General features: G+C 41.6%; 1 protein-coding gene across 1 annotated transcript in view; it reads left to right on the top strand.

The window, feature by feature from the left end:
- The first annotated feature begins 752 nt into the window (after positions 1-752).
- LOC114435538 (receptor-type tyrosine-protein phosphatase T-like) overlaps positions 753-21,477 on the top strand; it is a 257,192-nt gene continuing 236,467 nt past the window's right edge. The window contains exon 1 of the mRNA XM_028405262.1: positions 753-840. Within this exon, the coding sequence (XP_028261063.1) occupies positions 753-840 (88 nt within the window). The remainder of the gene's footprint in view (positions 841-21,477) is intronic.

The following is a 21,477-nucleotide window of genomic DNA, read 5'->3' as shown; positions in this document are numbered from 1 at the left end:
TCAGTTAATGACTTAAACGAAATGTATTAGGATATAACCTAATACAACAAAACGTGGTTTATACATGCAACTATGCAGTTGGTTTAGACCACAACGTTTTGACACATTTCCTGGAAATGCTTTAATCTTAATGATTGTACATTGTACATTTTATATAAAGGTATCTTCGAATGATTTCAGTTCTCAGAGGGTTAGGAGGTGAATTATTTGCGTTGCTGTTCCGCATGTTGATAATGGTATAAAACACATTTCATCTTGTTTTATTATTCGGCAGCGACTTTATCTTATTTTGAAAATCATCCCCGGAAGTCCCACACACTTTAATCCGCGCGTCTTTACGCGGGTGCACTGGCACCCGGTGTAGTGCGCACTGCTCTCTCCATTCCTCTCCAACTTCGCGTCAGTCTGTCAGAGACCGTTTGAGCGCGCGCACACACAAACTGTGCCCCTCTCGCACACACTTCTGGGCACACGCGCCCTCTGATGCGCGCACACACATAGGCTCGCTCTCTCTGACCAGGGAGGAGAGGAGAGAGCTCTCTGTTTATTTGCCTCCAACTTGTGTCTTTGCTTTTACTTGTGTCGTTCTGATTCTTCTTACCTACCAATGCGAGGATTGTATCACTCTTATCATTGTTGTTATCTCTGCTGTCCCGAACTAAGGAAAACCAGTTTAAGGACCGGACGGGAGTATGTAAAATAATCCGAGCTGAGTAGAAGAAGAAGAAGAAGAAGAAGAAAAAAGAGAAGACATGGATAAACGGAGTTATTCTCGCGTTTTGCCGGCAGTTTTCTTCTACTTTGTACTTTGGGGATTTACTGATGGACAATTCTTTCCAGGTAAAGAAGCGATTTGTGAATATTTAACGTCTCGTTGTATGTGTTGTATATTTTGGTAGGGCTTTATTTTGCGTTTGACTCTGGAACAAATGTGACACCGCTGAGGTGGCGCATGGGAATATAAAGTAGCCATGCAGGTGGATCTGTGCGTTTCAGCGCTTTATGGAGGTCAGGGCAGCTGCGTTATGTCCTCGTGCTGGACGGTGTGATGGCAAAAACGCCAAAGAATTCAGTTTTGAGCATGTTTTCAGGTGTGGAATAGAATTTATTCCTGTGTGTATGCGCGCATACACACAGTGTCCGGATAAAGAAACTGTTCTGAGTGTCTCTGTTCATGACGGGTAGTTTTATATTACGGTGGGATCATGTGTGGTTCTGCCTCACAGCTCTGGTGTGCGCACCGGAGGTTCGGTGAAGTTTTGGATTCCTCGTTGGGACTCACACTAAGCGCGTTTTGCATGCTGTTGGCGCTGAAACTTGTTTAGTGACTAGAATTCGTTGTGAACTCACCTGGTTTGACTCAGACTCCGGTGCGTCGTGGCTCCGCTTAAGCGCAAAAGCAGCAGTCTGAATGCGTGATTTAAGCATTTATTTCAATAATATTTTGCACATGTGGCATGGCAGACACATAAGAGCATCACTGTGGAACAGCATTGTGGGATAAGGTGTGTAAATTATTCGCGCATGAATGTATTTCTTTACAGAACATGGACAATATTTAGTTTGCTTCGTAGAACAACACCATCCAGATCAGGTTGTGAACATTTCAGTCAATCTGCAAGTTCACCTCTTTATATACCCGTTGTTGAAGCTTCGGGGTCCTCGCGCAGTCCTCGGCAGGTTCTCTGCTCCGCGGACAGCAGCCAGCAGACCGCTGGCACTTGTTACGCGTCCGAGAGGTTTAGGGAGTTTGCAGAATTCATGCGTTTTACCAGAATCAATCAGTGACCATTCGATTTATCTGTCATCAGAAACGGAAGCTTGGCAGAGATAAAGTGAGCCTTGATAAAACACGCAACATATATTCAGACGAAAATCCAAAGAAAGCATTTTGTAGTGAAGTAGTGAATGCATTATTTAATCATTGTTCTTTAAGTGTATAATGCAAAAATAAGGTCTTTGTGTCACCATATCGGTACAATTGACCGCTTTTGTTGTTATCCCCTCCCTTTTTACACTATGAAAAAATATAAGACTTTATGGCGTCATGGCTCCAAATGTGTGTTACATGCTTTACAATGCCAGATCAGAGTCTACTTTACAGCAAAAGTCTGTAAAAGCAGTAATATCTCAGCAGACTGCAGCAGGAGCTTGTAGGCTCTCTGTCCGCCTCTCTCTCTCTCGGCACCTTCTGCTTAGTATTCATGACCTGTAAGACAGCAAAAAGAGGCTACTTTTAAGGGAAGACTGGCTCCAAACACCGAGTCCTCCCTCCCTCCTTGTCTCTGCGCTGCAGCCCCCCGGAGCAGCCGTCCGCTCTCCCCGTGCGTAATGGTGCAGCGGAGGAAACCTCCACTTTGTGCGTTACGGGGAATCTAACAATTGGTCAAATGCGCTGATTAGCGTCCGAATCCAACACTTATTTTAATTCTAATAGTTGTGTTTTCAAGCCAGAGTGTTGGTATCAAACTGTTTTATTTAAAAAAAAATAGCTGCTCCTCTGTACAGATGTCTACTGGTAGAGGCTGAGGCTAGAAAATGTGGCAGAAACTGGAAGTGACTTTTTTTTTCTTGTTTTCAAAATAAATTGCGGATTCTTTCTTACTTTTTTTGTTTGTCCCCCCCCCCTAAATAATAAACGTTAATTTTACTTCACTTGTTAGAAAGTGAGCTCAGTGACATTTTATTTATATATATATATATATTTTTGCTTAGGCTGCTGTTTGCTTCTGTGTCGTTAGGGGGCGATAATGGTACATCACATGTATCCGTAGGATCAAGATCCTCTCACTGCACACCGACACACGTGTGTTTCTAATACTCTTTCTTTCTGTTCCTCTTCCAGCTGCTGGGTTTTGTTTTGTTTAGTTTTATTTTAAAGTGAAGAAACCCATTGAGTTAAAATAATAATAAACTGAAAGCCACTGATGAAGAAAATGATCTCACTTCGAGACTGTCTGTCAGTCTTTGACGGGTTGTAGAAGTTGTAGCGTCACATTCATCTTCATGTGTTTGCAGACAAAGCGTTTTCCATCAAAGTATATTGGTCAAATTGTTAAAGAGTTATTTTGATAACTTAGTCATTTAATTATTTATTTATTAATGAAATCTGACTTTTTGTTATTTGGGTGAACTGATCCTTTAAACTGCTGAATTTGTTGCACAGCTTGGTGCAGAACAAAGCTATTGCATGTGATACTCAGGGCCGTCATCGTGTGTGTGTGTGTGTGTGTGTGTTGGTGTGTGTTGGTGCAGCTGTGCTCCTGATCTCATGTCTTTGAGCTCCAGTGACCACTAATTGCTGAACATCCGGTTGGATCTGGAGATGAAGGAGAATGAGGTGTGTGTGCTTTCAAGGAAACCAATTTATATTCAACTTAATCAGATTTCTTTGGCAGCAAGGACAATAAGGAGGAGAAAAAAAAAATAAAGAGACAGACAAGGAGAGGAGAAAAGGGAGTGACCGTGCATCACTTCCTCTATTTCTCCTTGGTTTGTTCGTGTTGACACGTTTGAAGGGATGTGGAGAAGTCTTTGGCTTTGATCAAATCAACATCCTTCAATTCTTCAATTATAGGGCCCTTTATATGATTAGTTTAAGCGTGTGTGTGAATGTGTGGCATGGAGACACTGTCATAAAATCAAAAGGAGAGAGGAAACTTGGAAAGGTGAAGGTGAGGTTGATGGAAAGTGATTTCAGAGAGGGTTGAAGAGATGGCGAAAAGAAGGTGATAGAAGATGAGCCAGGAAGGAGAAAAAAGTGACTGGTGAAAATGACGAAGTAAAAACTTTACTGTCTCACTGTTATCAGCTGTTTGTAAGTGTTTCCTCTGCTGTGTGTGCGCTGGTTAGACACAGAGCGCTTTCTGACAGGATGTCTGTCACCTCATGCCTCTCTCTGTTTAGTATGCTGTCCATCCTCCTTCTGTGTGTGTGTGTGTCTGCCTAATCCACGGCACTTATTCTATTGGCCTGACTAACTGACAGCCTAATAGCAGGGCATGCTGAGTGCCGGGGCATCGTGAGTATGTTTTGGTGTGTACGTGTGTGCGAGAGAGAGCGACAGTTGGATATTGAATGAATGCTGTGGGGCAGTGGAGCTGAAAGAGAGCAAAAGTAGACTTAGAGAGGCCACTTTCTGCAGGCAGCGATATGCACTTAGAGGAAAAAAAAAGTGTGTTTTTGTGGTAGGAGTGTGTATGTTTGAGGTGCCCCGATTACAGCAGAAATTAATTTGCATACTCTTGCAAAATAAGTGGAGCTGGATGTTTAGGAATACAGGTTGCTGTGGAGCTATGGATGCTGCAGGCCAGAGATACACAAGCTTGAAACATGTTAGCACCAGATAAGTAGCTGTGCCTAAAAGTTAGATGTAGACAGTAACAGGTACAAGTGTTGGTTCTGGCTAATAGTAAATTCTTGTGTGTCACCCAGATAATGATCCGCATGGGTCCTTATTATAGTGAAGCCTTGATTTGAGATCCCCTTCTTGTGTGCTGTGGTGCTCAATTAGTCATCATTATTCATAGAAGCCCATCAATCCCCTGTCAGAGCCAAGTCCTTGCTAGCATAAACACGTTCATCCTCCGAGGTCTCTTGCTTTCTTATAAAGTGTGTATGGGAGATCATAAGAAGTTTCTCCCAGTGTTTTGTCTCAGTCCATTATCTCCTACTACAGGAGGCAGTTGTTAGTAATCCAATTAGCCTCAGCGTTGGTTACATCTCACAGGCTGGTCTAATGCTGACTGTCACATACAGTACAGATGCATAGTCAGAGCTACAACGGATCATTTTATGAGGTCCTTTAGAGGCTTACTAGGCACAGGGTAGAGACCCCAAGTCTAACCCAAGACCTGCTGTAGCGATTGAATCTGAAGGAGCAGCTGGCAGAATTTGCTGTTCTCCCTGTTGCTACTGAGATCCTTGTGGACTACGCAAAAGGACGAGGCTGTACTTTGTCAGTTTTCAGTGTGAAAGGTGGATAGATTTAAGCGAATGTGCTTTAGTGGCATTGGGTTTTACTCAGGTTGTCCCCTCTTGGACATTGTAGTGCAATTTTGGATGATTTGTTGTGGCCGGGAAGATTTCCTACCAGGCTGGTTGAAAATGAGTATATGAGTACCTGACCAAAGTGTCCATATATGACCAGATGAGTTGCACTTGCAGGTTTCAGTGATCCCCCACCACTTTACAGCAGCACCACAGTCCTGTCTTGGTGAGGTCTTTTTTAAGTTGGGTGTTGGGTCTCACATTTTTAAAGTGAAACTTTCTGCCTAAAGTGTAAATCTTGTCCATGTGGTTGCACATGTTGACAGGCTATTTTGTGACTGAAAGGGTGAAAATAATGGAGCTGGAAAATGGAGCAGTGTACCTCACCCCTCAGATCACACTTTAGGTAAAGATAATCCATAACGTTAGCAGCACACAGTGTTAGAGTTTGAAAGAAACATTTACAAAAAAAACGTTACTGTTGTTGCCCCCAATATTCCTCCCCCTGCATGCTGTGATTGAAATGCTATTTGTCTGGAAGCTTGTGGCCAGTTATCGAAGTTATTGCCTGAAAACAACAACAAAGTTATTTCCCTGCAGGAGCTAAACAACCTGTGTTCTCCTGTGATGGAATATGGTGTCAGGCTGACAGTCACGTCTGCCACAGGGATATGTGACAATTGAGAATTGAGTGAGATACTATAAGTGCTCCACGGCAACAGCAACTCTTTGAAAAGCAGCTCTGATGGAAAGATGGAAAAATAAAGATGTATAGTGGACGAATCTCAAAGAGAGCAAATGTACAGTTGTACAACTACTCATTAAAGCTTTACTAAATTGGTGACAGTATTTGGTGCAAGGAGCCTTAAACACACAGACTGAGCCTGTAACAGAGAGAAACCAGACCTGCAGCAACTTAGTGTGCAACACACAGGAAGACACATCTCTCAATTAAAGTCTCAGGAGACAACAAGAACACAATTTAAAAGAAATAATGATGCCTCTTTCAGATGAGTATAATCATAAACTGTGTAGGAAGTGTAAAGTGAAAAGTAAGCAATGTACCTTTTTAAAGGCGACACAGTTTGGAGGTACAAGCAGTGACTGATAAGTTTTTGACCTACGTTAGAAGGAGTCTATATCAGAAACTGAAAGTGATCCACCACAGTGTCATCAATGTCAAGAGAGCCCCCACTGACCTCCTTGTTGGTCTAAAGGAAGGGTAACAGGCTAAGAGAATCAAAATGGGTGGACAGTGCAGATATTCTGTGAGCCACTCGTCCTAAACAGAAACATCACAGAGGGCATTGACTTCAAACTTCTGAGGTTTTAGCTTTACATCTGTGCAATAGCAGCTGTGTAACTCCTTCTACCATAGATTGTGAACTTGTCGATCACTGCTCTACTCTGAAGCCTGCATGTGAACACAAACTGACTGCTTATGTATCTCTGTGTAAAGGTGCGGACGAGAAGAATCAAAATCCAGAACTTACCAGTTGGCAGCAATCGGGTATGTTTATTTTTGTGCTGTTTAAAGGGAAAAAAGGATAACTATGGATTTGAAGACTTGGCACCATTATTTTTTTCAATTTGTTCATCCCAGCAGCTTGTGTGTCAATTAAGAGCATTTTCTTCTCCTAATTAAAACTGTAGAAATGGTAGGCTTTAAACGTCTAATGTAAAACTACATTTTTATATATAAACAAACATCCATGGCAGCAGTAATGGGCTGAATAAAATATATGCCTGTTGGACATTCACACCTTCATTGTAACAGGTTAAACCATTAATTACATTTAAATCCTTTATTACATAAATTATACAGGGATTATTTTACAGCAGCCCATAAATTATACAGCAGTTATAAATGATAGAGCCAGAAACCTCAACCTTAGCAGGGCGTAATGGCATCCTTGATAGAAGAGAGCAGCTGAATGCTATCAGGCATAAATGAGGTGGAAAATGTTTTTGTTTTTATCCTTTGGAGGGCGTTAACTCGAGCCTCGGGGCAGGATGGTACAGATGTTCATCTCCAGCATGTTGCTGCACTTTGACTCCACCTTCACACATAGTCGCTCCGCTACACAGAGTTTTGTGTCACTTTCAAGCTTTGTGAATGTACAAGAAAGCATTTTTTATGATGTCAGTTGTGTGTGTTGAAGAACAAAAGAGCTGCTTTATCACTAAAAATAGTAGTTATATTGACAAAAATTTTATAGCTACTGAAGTGTTTACTAAGTTGCGTCTGAATTGCACTAGAGGGCTGTGTGTGCATACCTGGCACCCTCCTGAGGATGTATGATTGTAGTGCTTGTTGAATGTATTGTTTGGCGCAGGATTCGTCATCACCATCAGTAAAAATGGCAGGTAACTGTAGATTGCATTTAATGCTGTGAAACACAATTTGTCTAAACCTAACCAAGCAGATTTAATGCCTAATTGAATCATAAAAGAAACACGACGTCAGCAGTGGGTCATGAAGCCACTAAATTAATCAAAGCAGTGGCCACCATGCACAGTTCCACCTCCATATGCAGACCAATCTTTATACCCATGTATGTCAGACTATGTTGACCACTACATGGCCCGACGTTTGATGGTTCAGGTTGTTTGGGAAAAAGGTAAATAGTCTACTTTTCGATGTGAAGATGTAGCTTTTACTGGTGGCTGCTGGATCATGGAACACCAATTGGAGTGACCTTGCGTTGAGGATGAGTGCCTCGAACAGCAAAAACAAACTTGGGAACAAATCGAGTCGTGATTGAGCTGATTAGAATGTCGGCGATGTAAAACGTACACAGCAGCACATTAAAAACTTCCTTTCCTCTAATTAAAATTACTGCTGATTAATGCAGGAGGTTTTAATGAAGCTTAAGAAGGTTTCGCTGTAATTAATCCATATTTAATAGAAGATGTTAGGCAAGAGACACTGAGAGGCTGCTTAGTCGCCTGAATCAACAAGATTCACGGAGGGGTGTGGATGGCAGATAGAAAATAAAGGAGGAAATGAGACAAATATGTAAGGGGAGCAGGAGAAGGGTAATAAAAGACAGTTATGGAGTTTAGCTGGAGGAGAGCGGGAGAGAGAAGAGGAAGGAAAGATATTAGATGATATTTGAGCATCCCTCACTTTATTCTCACAGAGACTAAATTTAATTTATGTCAGAGCGTGTAGGAGGTCTTACCCAGAAGATGGATACACAGATGAAGTCAGAGCCGCTCTCGGATTGTCTAATACAAAACAGAGTCCAAGAAACACAAGCAGTGTGGTTAGGAAAAAATACTTTGGAAAGAAGGAGATTTCATTCTGATGCACTTTTTGTTAAATTAGTGTAACTTCTCTTTACAATCTGATAGCAACCCATTAGTTTTGCATTAAAACGAATATTAATCATCTGTGGAAGCTATAAAATGCTAAAAACATCAGCCAATCCTCTGGGTGGACCGTGCGCAGAGTATTGTCTGGTTGTCACTCTCTTCCTGCTCTGCGCACACCAGAGAGGTACGTGCATGATGGCCGAAGTCACAGACAGCAGCTCGTCTTCAGGTAATGCGTCCATGTGATTGGGAGGCGTGGCTTCAGGGTGAGCTCCGAGAGAAAGGAGCGTGTGTTTACTTTCGAAATCTGGCTGACTCTCACTGAGTTTTCAAAATCTTCTACCCTACCTTTAAAGTTAGCCTCCCACTCCTCCCAGTTTCCTTTTACTTGCTGTTGGGGTTAAGCATTAAAGGGTTAGACTAAAGATTTCAAGTGGACACATCCACATCCTAGTATACACATCCACCATGGAGGAGGGGCCCCACGTACATGTGTTCCATTTTCCTGGCGTTAAACGGCTGAGGAAAGTAAATAAATAAATACATAATTAAATGGAGTCTGGCAAAGGGAATTATTTCAGGAGAAGTGGTCAAAGACGTTAAATGCTAGAAATGGAAAGGAAGATACGAGAGGCAAAGGAGTGGAAAAGTGTCTTTCTCGTGGGAAAAAATCTCGCAGAAAAGGAGAGAGAGACAGAAGAAAAGTAATTAGAGAGGAATATAAAGTTGGAATGAATTAGGATTGACAGAGGTTTAGATGGAGAAGAATGGAGAGAGCACACAAGACAGATAAAAGCAAACATCATAATATTTGCCTGGCAGTTGGAGTTTGCCTCTCATTATTTACACACACACACACACACACATACATTCCTTCCTGGCAGAGCAGTCTGAAAGTGCCAGCCATCCTCTAGTTGTTTACTCTCATCTGCACGCACACTAGCACACACACACTTGACTAAAACACTGCCAAGTGTAGACGACTGTAATCCAGCATCTGCTCCCCTTTTACTTATCACTCGCTTTTTTTTATCTTCCTCTTCATCCTCTTGTCTTCATGTGATTATTTTTTTAACTATTCAGGCACCACTTTTTGTGTCTTAACATCCATCTGCTCCTTCACCTCTCACCTCCACCAGTCCGATTGCCTGTCAGGACTCCATCATTTCAGCAATCATACATCTATGTGTCTGTCAGTCAGTCACAGAAAACTGCAGAGTTGCACGAGAACTGGCAGGGGGAACCACAGCTTGTGTTTTTAGAGTGAGTCCATGTGTGATGCTGATTAACAGATAATTACCTCCATCAGTGCCGACTGCAGGAAATGCTGCTTGGTTAAGTGATACAGACAGACAGACAGACAGACAGGTGGATGGGCGGATAGACAGAAAAAACATTTCCTCAGCTAGGGAGCGTGGCAGCAGGCTGCTCTAGCTGTCACTCAGAGAAAAGGGAGAGGAGTGAGGGGTGATGGAAAGCGATAAATAAGTCGGGGAGATTGAGAGGAAGAGGTGAGGGAAAGAGATCTGAGATCAGCGAGAGCGATCGGCTGTGGGGGATAAAGGGCAGAAATGACAAATGATGGGAAAATGAGTGGGAGAGAGTGAGGAGGAGGAATAAAGATTGTTGATTGTGGACAAGGAGGTGCAAAAAAGGTATGGAGGAGATGAGAAGGTTTAACAGAGAGGGCTTGAGAATGATTAAAGGGAGAAAATACTTATATAAAGCACTTCATTACATAAATGTGCTGGTGAGTTTACATGGACATTTGTCCTCACAGTGGAATAAGGGTGGCAATCAAGACACGACCCCGTCACATTTTCTACATCAACACAACGCTCCCGGCCGAGCTGGATGCTGTCACATAAACATAAAGAGCTGCTGCTGGCCCAATGCTTCCCAGCCTGACATAAATTTATAACTTAATTTTCATTTTGTATGCACAATGAAAATAAAATCAGTTTAATACACCGTGAAATTATGTGAATGAGTTATAAATTGGTGAGGAGATGTCAGTGAAGAAGATTTAATTCATTTCCCGCTTGTAGCTCAGGACTAAACACACGGAAAAATCCCAATAACCAAAATGCAAACCTCATAGTCTGGATTATATCTAATAAGTGAAGAAATCATTACACATTTATCAGGCAGTTCATTAGTAAGAAGATTGATGAGGATCCCCAATCTAGTCTCATATCAAGATGTGCAAACCAATAAAGGCTCTATAATAGTCACTTATAAGTAGGGATGCACTGAAATGAAATTTCATGGCCGAAACCGAAAAACTGAAAATGAGGAATCCAAGGCCGAAAACCGAAACACCGAAACAAAACGTATTATGCCAATTATTATTACCATTGCATTTATGGCTATAACTGTGTACTAACCTCACTAAAATCAAGGCATTGCAAATGCAAAACGTAATATTAATGTTTTAAAGAATAAAGCAATTGAAAATATTTATTAAGCACATTCAAACAATGAACAATATAAAATAAAATAACTTGGCTTGACCCCACTCGTGTACGTTACGTGTGCGTTGTATTTAAATAAAGTGCCAGTGCATAAATAAACATTTTGTCAAATTAAAAAAAATGTCCAGCAGAAAAATAAATCTGATGTCACATATATAGTAAATCAGAACAGAATAGCCTGTCTATGATTTTTTTTGAGGCGCTCTACTGCAGGATCTGACGGTGAGGGCGCGCTGTGCACTTCTCCAAGCCGGTTCTACGCATCCACGCCGCCTGGATCATTTCTCGTGCGCACTGCTTTATTCCCACAAGTATGATCTTGATGATAACGCGGCTCAATACCGTTGCTATCAAGTGTAGAGAATCCGAGCAGATCTCATTGAAATGCGCGCTGACGGACTACGAGTGTACTTTTCATTGTGTCCACTCTGCGGTCCGTCTCAACCTCTTTGCTTAGAGGACGCTTTAGTGCTGCTTAAAAGAATAATGTCCGCTGCAGATGCATCAGAGGAACAGATCTCTTTAGTTAGCTGCTCAAATAGGGCAAGAAGAGCCACCGCAGACATGCTGAAGCGTCATTACAACAACATCCTGTTTCGGCCAAGTTGTTTCGGTGAAAAAAGTGTTTTTCGGCCGGAAAACGAAAATGGACTTTTGGGCCACATGACATTGTCTGTTATAACAACACCTACGATCTTTCCCAAACCTAACAGTGTGAGACCATCTGAGGTCAACAACATGTCCTCTCCATGATTTTGGAAAAGACCATAATATGCCTTTTTTTATGATGTCCAAGTAAAAACCTAATTCAAATGGTGGAGCTGTGGACTAATTTGAGGCTTTCTTTAGTACGACTGTTGTTAAACATGCTTATAATTAATTCCTAAAAAGTTCTAAATGCTGTAATGCATCATTTTTACAGCTTAAAAGAGATCTGACAAGTTTTTTTTTTCTTTCATCTGTTTTCCATCAGTCTTCTGTTATGTAGCGGTGACAACACTCCCAATGGTCCTGTCATTATGAAAGCCCCAGAGCCGTTATTTTTTTCACAGTGCAACAGAACGCCTATAAAACTCTATGTGTCATAGAGGAAAAAAAGGCGGCAGATGTACAAGGAAACAAGATTTATGTTTATTCTGTATCTCTGTCCATTGTTCTTCATGAAGCACTTCACGTTATAAATAAATCCACAGCAACTTTGACTTAATGGACAGCTAAAGAGCGAGGAGGCATTTCGACTGTAAATAACACAGCTTGTCGTGCATATTTTTAGATTAAAGCCGCCAACCAGCAACGTCTGTGCACACAGAGAAGCACAGTCTTACATTCACAGGGTGGCAGCATAACCAGATCATCCTTTTTGTATCCTTTAAGTGTTTGTCATGTAGTAGTAAAAAGTAACAGAGTAGAGGTTTGCATTACAAAAGCCTTTCTCTAAAAGAGAACACTCTGCGATGGCTGCTGCTGCTGCTGCTGCTGCTGATAATTGCAGAGCAGATGCTGGATGAGTCTTTGTTGATGGCCACCGCTGAGTTATGAGTCACGACTAATTATGAATATACTTTAAGTCCTCCACAGTTGTATGCAGTGAGATAATGGCCCATTAAAACACTCTTAACATGCATGGACCCACAGGTGCACGACCCATTTCAGCTCCATGAGTGTAGTTTGAAACGGTCTGATCATTTTAAAGCCTGGACTCGAGTCCCAATTAACAGGAGAAATGCCATCAGCAGACTGCCGCTTCTAATTGTACAACTTAATAATTCTCTGCTTTCAAAATGTCCGCCTCATTGCGCAACACACCACTGTTGCTCTGTATCATATAAAACCCTAAAAAAATGTCTCCTCTTAATGCACCCTTTTCAGGTAAACTTGATAGTAGCTGATACAGAGATTTTTATGCTGGGCCTTACAGAGAACATGGCTAAAACCTCCTCCATCTACACAATGCACAAGCATGAACACACACACACACACACACAGCCAGCCTAACTCTGACCCTCTCCACAGGGAACCATGCATGACGGTGGCATTAACTTTCAACAGAAAATTAGCCTCAGCCAACCAATTAACCAGCTCTTAAATCTCCTTAGTGAGGACACCGTGTGTGTGTGTGTGTGTGTGTGTGTGTGTGTGTGTGTAAAATGCAGAGAAAGGGAAACAAAAGAGAACATGAGTGTGAGTGTGTGTGTGTCTGAGTGGAGCAGTCAAGAAGAGAGAGAGTGTGTGTGTGTGTGTGTGTGTGTGTGTGAATGTTGAGTAAAGGTTAATAGGACCTCAAGAGGGATAAGACAAGGGGGTTGTTACCATCCCTGAGCTGTCTCTGCCTCTGACACACACACACACACTGATACACACACACAGGGGCTCAGTGCCAAAGCTGGTGGTCTATTGAGCAGCAGTGTAGTTCATTACTGTCCACAGCGAACACTTGCACTAATACTTCTTAATACCTAACACTCTTCTGTTATCACACTCTTGCTCTATCTCTATCTGTGCTCTTTCTCTTTCTTTTATCTCCTCTTGCAGATTTCCCCTCTGCCGCTCCTGCTCCCTCACAGCCGTTGCTCACCAGACACAAGCAAGTCTGCTGAGAAACAAATACGCAGGTGTGCCCGGCCTTACAGTTATAACAATTCAACTCAGATTGTGGTGCAAGTCGACATGTTGAAATGGGTTGATGCTATTGATTGTAGAACTTGTTTGTCGCCTGAAATAATATATAGCGTTTTGCGTCAAACAAACTAAAAAAGGTGTGGTCAGACTGGACTTTCCTCTTTGTCACACTACTTTCCTTAGTCCAATCTATTTATAACACTCTGCCTGTATCGCCTTCCTCTTTGCCCCTGCTTTGTCTCTCATCCTGCCACTTCCACTCATTCTCCGCCTTTATCTCTCTCATTTTACATCTTGCAGTGTCACTGCCTCGTTCACTCCCCTCTTTATAATCACCTTCTTCTCCCCTTTCTCTTGTTATCTCTTTCCTGCCTAATCTTTAGAAGAGGAATGGGCCGCCCTCATGGCATCGTTAATATCTGCCCTAAAACACAGACACAGTCGGCTGCTGCCGCCACCACAGCTGCTGCTGCTGCTGCTGCTGCTGCTGCTGCTGCTGGTGTTGCGTGTCTTTGGGTTTTGTTGCTCCTTTGTCTGTCATGCTATTCTGGGCAACAGACTGACAGCATGATGGAATAAGACTACGGCTCTCAGATAGCTATAGCCTCTGCTGCTTTCCAGCATTGAAACTAAAGTTATAGAAGTCACTTAGAAGTTTCACACAGTGACGGGTTTTATATAATTTACAGCCAGGATGTTGACAGCTGGATACGAAATGGTAAAAATAGCATATTAGAAACAATAGGAATCATACATGATAGTGAGACATGTTAGGTATGTTTCCAGCTTCCTCTTTCACCATTGGAAAAGTTTAAGGTGTAAAGTCTATGAAGACAAGAGCTGAAATCAGGCGTTTCAGGGAGCTCACTTCAACTCCTTTCTACCCAATAGCACTGTGACCAATGAATCTCGAAATTGTACGCAAATATAGTTTTAATTTAATTGCAATATTTTTCTGTCTACACTGACAAGAATTCAGTTGTAGCCAGCAGTCATCTGACAAAAATTCAGTGAGTTTGTAGAGGCTGTAAAAAAAATGGAAAATGTTTAACAATGTCCAACCTAGGTGGCCAACCCACAGCTCCTCCTCTTCTCCTCCTTTCTGTAAAAACACACAATTTGACAACACAACTAGGGGTGGTTCAGGAAAAAAATCTGTGTTTCGGTTCGGGGCGCGTGTTCTGTTCGGTTCTGGACATGTGCATTAAGTAATACAGGAGGCGTTTTTACCACAGCATATAGACGAGTGTTGGCAACTTGGTGTCTCTCTCGCTACATTTGGCGGCTTTCCAAACCTTTTTTTAATGAAAAGCAACTAGTGACTCTCTCTGGTGACGTTTGGAGACTGACGTGAGATCATTCTGCAGTCAGGCTACTGTCCTCGACAAGCAGCAGCTGTGAGCTCCTACCCTGCATCAACGCATTCACAGTCGGTCAGTCTCTGTAGCTTCACGTAGCAGTTTCAGCTGCAGGCAGAGCAGAGAGACCCACAGCACTCTGCGTCCAACTGCGCAAAGCTGCTGAAGGTCCCGTCATGGCTTACAGAGTGGGATGTAAATAGCACATTTCAATGGCAAAAATAAAATAAAAACACAGACATCAGTAACGTTAGCTTAACCTAGCATAGTCATAAAGTTCAGGCTATCCAACTAGCATACTAACACACGTTCTCTGTCCGACGGTGTGTGTCTGTGTTTGTCTGTGTCTTTGTGTGTGTACGCATATCGTGCCTCTTTGCGCAGACAGCAGCGGTGAATTGTAAACGCACAGCCATGCAGACAGAAATGACGCTGCCATGCAAATAAGATCAATAACATGAGATGTTTAGTTTGTTTAATAAAAGAACAAGGTGGAGACCTGTTCTATAGGAAAGGTTTTCTTAAATGGCTTCTGTTATGATCTGTTGCTATGTAGAAATTTAAAAGAAGTGAAATTGACTTGACCTGATATAATATGGGAAACACTGAACTGATTATTGAATATGTTGAATGTTGGATAAATATATGTATTTTATGCTCATCTGGTATTTTCAGAGTGTTCAAAGTAGAAAAAACCTCAACAATGTAAACCGAACTGAACCGAAAACCGTGATATGAACCGAACCGTGGATTTGGTGAACCGTTCCACTCCTAAACACAACACAAAATGTAGAAAAAAATTAACAAAATCAACATAAAAACGTCAAATATGACTGATGGGTGTGTTTTCGCATGTGGTTAACGCTCATGATATTTTGGAGCTGGTTGGTTTAAAAAAAAAAAAAAAAAAAAACGCACCACTTGTTAATGTTAGGCATTAAAAGGAGGGCAGGTAATTAATTGTATTAAGTATATTTTACATGTAAAACTGCTCCTGTGTAGTCGCCATTTTCAGCTGCCAATGGGAAGTTCCCACCCCCAGTAAACATGAATGAGGTCTGAGAAATATGCTCACATATTCCATTTTTAAGTTCTCAACGTAACAACCTCATGTTGCGTTTTCCTGATGAGGACGGACTGTTCCAAAGAGAAAAACGAGCCCACCCTCATTAAAACTATGACAGGAGCAAAAAAAAGTCCCAGGAAATGCTTGGGCTTCAGAAGGATTAGACCTGCTCTGTGGTGTGATCTTACAGAGACAGGTTTCTTTACAGTGCACATGCACAGTTTGCCGTCTTCTTAACATTCAACAGTGTTTGTGAACAATATCCATCAACAGACACAGATTTCCTACTTTTCTGTGGGCCCTTCAACTGTTAGGCCTACGCAGCTCAATCAAATGCAGTCAAGCCATAATGCAATCAGAAGGCAGCAGGTCAGCTATCGGAATGGAATACTAATAACATGCAAATGAGACTTAGTCAGACCGGGCTGAATGTTTTGACTATTGTTCACGCTAATAAGGCAGCCACACTAACAAGCTAAGGAGGCGACTTGAGTTAATTGAAATTTTGAAGATTTGATTGTGTTATCAGGAGCATGCTGACAGAGAGAGCGAGGCAAGGAGGTGACAAAGAAGTCCTTTCATTGATATCATCTATAAAGCGAAGCACAGAAATATTTCATTTATTTGTATTTTTTTTGCTCTTCTCTCTACTTGGGTTACAATTAACACAGAGACCCTAACTCTCTTTGTCTCGATCTGTTTCTTTGAAAAATTAAAGCCTTGCTGATTTCTTTGCAAGCTTACAGGCACAGCCAGCTGTGTGTGTGTGTGTGAGAGAGAGAGAGAGTGAGCGACAGAGAGTGTGTGTGTTCCCTGTGGATAAAAGAAAATGAAAATCTGAGTGTGTGGTGATGAATAAAGCTGACACCTAGTCTAGAGGGTGTGTGTGTTTGTGTGTGTGTTGTATGACCTCCAGACTGCAAGGCTGTGTGTGTGGGGCCACAAGGTCATATTTCCCCCCCAACTCCCACATGTGTGTCTGTTAGTGGATGGTCTCACTAACAACAACCCACCGGAAGGGATAAGACAATGTGTGTGCGTGCGTGCACATTGTAGGGTTCAGTAATTTCTGAACAACTTGTAGCTTTCATTAAGGGACTTGTGGTAACCTCCTTGATTTGTCTACGCACATACACAGAGGTTATGTTGACAATGATTCATTTTAATAATTAATTTATAAATTATAATGAAGTCCTTTTAATGATGTTGGAATTGAGATGACAACAGAGAGAGAGGGGGAGAGAGAGAATGATAAATGACTTTTGTTCACAGTTTCACACACTGACACTACCCAGGGGTGTGTGTGTGTGACTAAGTTTTACATAGTGCTGTATGTCTGTGTGTGTGTGTGTGTGTGATTGGCAGCAGTAATTGGTGTCTGGTTGGTGGAGGAAAACAGTGAATAAATACAGTCATGGAATACTGATAGTAGGTCTTTGGACTGAATGCCAAAACACACAAAAACTACACACACTCTGAACTCCAAATACTCACACAGCATCGGTGCAGATGCACACTGTAGTTGGAGCTGCACTGCATGTACGTCCATCCAAAAGTTTTCTATTCCGTGCTCTGACTTTTGGTACCAGGGTTTCAATAATTTCTTGCGTTTCATTTTGGCGGCGCCTTTTCACATGTCATACTGTGGAGCAAAATCTGAGCAACCTGACACATGCTGAGACACACATCAATTTGGCAGAGAGTAAATATGTAGCTTTTGTTCCTACACCTAACCAAAGTCGATTTAAAACTTAAACTATGCTGTGGAAGAAAGAAACAGCAACATCTGGGGCAAACAAATTAAGTCAAAGTGCAGTACCCTCTGTGGCCTCTAGGGGCTGGTTTCACAAATGAGTCAATCCCATGTTAAAATGCTTAATTTAAAATAAACAAGTAAAAAAAAAAATCCCAGTAATTATGGGTGTGACCTCTTTGAGTGACAGGTGGATGCCAACTCTTAACACAAACTTCCATAACTGTGCACCTATGCTCCACTAAACCTCCACCTCCTCCCTTGTATTGTAGGTGGACTCTGAGCCATCCACTGACCCTAAGATAATGTCAGTGACATCTGCCATCCGTAAATCTAAACTAAACTACTGAACAGCTCTTGAAACATTCACAAAATGTTTCCTGTTTATGTTCAACATAATTTTAATGTATGGTTTTAAACATTTCAAAGTATTTTTTGAAATGTTTGAGCCCCCCCCCCCCCCCCCCCCCCTTCCTCCATTTGCATGTTTTGTCGCAAGTATTCACATGATTAAAAAGTCATGATCCTCTTCATAGCTCTCTCTCTTCTGTTAATTGTGATGTAGTTCCGTGGTAAAGAGCACCCAACAGCAAAGCCAATTGTTAGCTTACGAATGCTGCATAAAGGTTAGATAGGCCTACTGCATTAGCATTTAGATGAGTGTGAAAGTCAGAGAGAGAGAGGAAGGAAGGAGAGAGTAATTACTGTATACCTCACTCTGTGGTTCATTTAAGTGATTGGTTGAATGTGTGTGTGTGGACATGTGATAATTAATTTTCACACATAACTGTAATTTGTATACATGCTGTGCAGTGTTGCTCACCTGTGTGTGTGCGTGTGTGTGTGTGTATGCATTTCCCAAGTTTTGTAAGAGCTCCAGATGTCTGCAGCAGCCTGATTTATGCTACCTGGTGACTTGGATGTTGATGCATTGCTGATTGGTTGGCATTGTGTCAAGCTTATGTACTGGTGCCAATATGGTCCAAACTTCTACAATGCATCAGCACATCCTCCCAAACTTGTACCAAAGGCTCTAAAAATGCTCAGATTGTCTGCAGTACTGGGACACACACACACACACACTGATCCACAAATGGCTGGTAATAAGGTGCTGTCAATAGCACCTTGCAGCTACATGACATTTGCAATTAGAGGATTCGCTACACGTTTGTGTTAGTGAGCGTGTCATTGAGAGTGCAGGTTAAAGGTTAATTCCCATTAATACAGACTGATAAACCAGACCTGACTTATTGATCACTCCCTCGCTGCCTCTGAGCTCCCACCTTCTCTCCACATGTCACTTCCTCGCAATACTCCTCCTGCCTTCTTCCTCTCTCGCCCTGCCTCCTGCAGGATGATTCACCTAATTGTAATCAGCTCTGCTTTGCCAGCAGAAATGTCCTTTTGCATGAATGTCATAGTTTTCCTATAGATAAGGCTGCAGCTAACAGCTAGTGGATACCTGCGTGTGTGTTCGAACCCAGGGCCTCTTGAGGCCAAAACGCTGATCATCCCGCTGCGCCACGAGAAAATCATTCTTAATGACGTCACTAACGAGTCATCGAATACTAAATTAGTTGTCGATGCATTTTTCCTTCGAATATTACTCAAGTACTGGAGTAATTGTTGCAGCCTTAAACTGGAAACGGCTGATTTTTAATGGAATATCTACATACAGTAGGTGTACAGAGGCCCATTTCCAGCAACCAACTCTCCTGTGTTGTAATGGTACATTGTGTTAGCTAATCGTGTTAAAAGGCTAATTGATGATTAGAAAACCCTTTTGCAATTATGTTAGCACAGCGGAAAGCTGTTGTGCTGATCAGAGAAGATATAAAACTGGCCTGGGTGACCCAGACCTTTGGACGGTAGTGTCAGAATACATGGATTAATCAATCAATCAACGACCAACAAATGATGTGCAACATTTAGATTTCAAAACAAAACAAAACAAAACAAAAAACAGCAATTGCACATGTTCTCCATTTACTTTTGCCATGTGTCACATAGTGTACTTCTTAGTTCCTGAAACCTTGCCATCTCTCCTCAGTGTGCGTCACAACACAGAGCTATGTACGCATAATGATTATAGATAATAAGAGAATCATGCTGAATGCGTATCGCATTGTGAATTCTCAGAAGTCTAAATACTAGACATGATTGCTGCCCTTTCTTTGTCTCAGTGGTTTGTCTGATTCTTCATGAAAAGCATCATATGTAACCTAATATACAGCATTATATCCTGCTGGGTAATTCTTCAGATCTTTCTTTTTTTGCAACACATTTCATTTAGTGGAAGTTAATGGGTGTTCTTATTTCCCTTTAAAAGTCGCATGGTCAGAATCTGTGTTTATTGTACCTGAAATGTCTATAATTGCTGTAATTGTTGAAAAGTAGAGTGTGGGTTGAGAGAAAATTCATGTAGAGAATAATGTGTTTTTAGTTTGTGATTTATTGTGACCATTGGATTTCTGCCACAGTATAATCTGAAACTCCTCTATACTGGACTCTTTTTTCCTGTACACTCACAAAACAGAAGTTAATGTAATAAAGAAGAAGAAATATTTGTAGCAGATGATTTGAGTGCTTCAATCAGACACTGCACAATCATGTCTCTATTAGTCTAGGTGATTTTTTTTTCCTCGCTTGAAGGGCAAACCGAGCGTTCGATGAAGTTTTAGTTGAAGCACTAAAAAGTGCATTATATAGAAACGTATGAGAGTTTTCTGCATGAGCAGGCTTACTTCCACTTCTTCTTCTGCTGTACTCCGGCAGTTTCACTGAGTTCTAGGGTTTTTCGTGGTCCCAAGGGGAAAATAATTTCATAGAGATTATTAAAAGGCTGAGGAATGAGGAAGGTTTGCATAAAAGAAAGTAAAAGGACAGAAGATGATGTAATTACTGCTAGAAGGAAAAAATACGGGATTCAGTAAAAGCAAGAAGCATGGCCTTTTTGTCCTTACTAGTAGAACTGCAAATGCCCTCTCCAGTTATCTAGTGTACATTTTGGCTCTTACTGGTTTAGAAGTAGAAATGTTTTCCCCTTACTAGTTTCATAGTCATCACTCAGTCTCCTACTACTTATCTATTTGGCTGCATTTATAACCTAGTAAGGTCAAGAATGCCCTTACTAGTTCACTCGTGGACAAATTGAGTAGCACTAGTGCACAACACAAATAAAACAGGTGGGATAAAGACAGATTAGTCAAGATCAAACCTTAAATTTATTCTTGGTGGGAATCTTGCAGGAAAGACACTAGGCAGCCTCACTTCAAGCTACTTGCCCACCTCCTTATTAGTATACTGCACAACCAGCTTGCTTGTGGGCATTGAAGTTACTAGTGAATATTTTGGCACAAGCGGCTTTTGATATTAGTTATATGTAATAAATGCTCATAGTTGTTTTGTCTCTGCTTAGCCAAGGCAAAGACACAATGGCAGGAGGCAGAAAAATCTTACAGAGGGAGAACTGAGGCGTTCGTACATACAACCACCCTGAGTGGACCCTTCAAGGGTCCTCTCAAGGATCTCAACAACGGCAGAATGGATCCAAGCGGTGTGCTATTAGCCATGGCCACATGGCGTGTCATGGATAAAAGGGCCAGAAAAATAAAACTATATTGAAGTGCTGCTGGCTGTTAATTGGTAGCACATCATGCTGCTGCCACTACTGCTGTTTACTTTTAAGTCTGTTTAGGTCCGGCTAATTATCCGTCCACATTAGTTCTCTGTGGTTTCTTTTCTCATCTTTCTTTTTTGTTATATTTTTTTTTGAAAAGTTAATTATACACACTGGGTTCAAATTTTATTGCAGACATTTTTGAAACCTCTGGTGTATTTCCTAATGATGGAACCATCAGTGTGAAGCTTAAGAGTTGTTTTAGTTTAAGAGTATAAACA

Source organism: Parambassis ranga, chromosome 5, assembly GCF_900634625.1.
Source record: "Parambassis ranga chromosome 5, fParRan2.1, whole genome shotgun sequence".
In the NCBI taxonomy this organism is placed as follows: Eukaryota; Metazoa; Chordata; class Actinopteri; family Ambassidae; genus Parambassis; species Parambassis ranga.
This window is presented reverse-complemented; position numbering and strand designations above follow the sequence as displayed.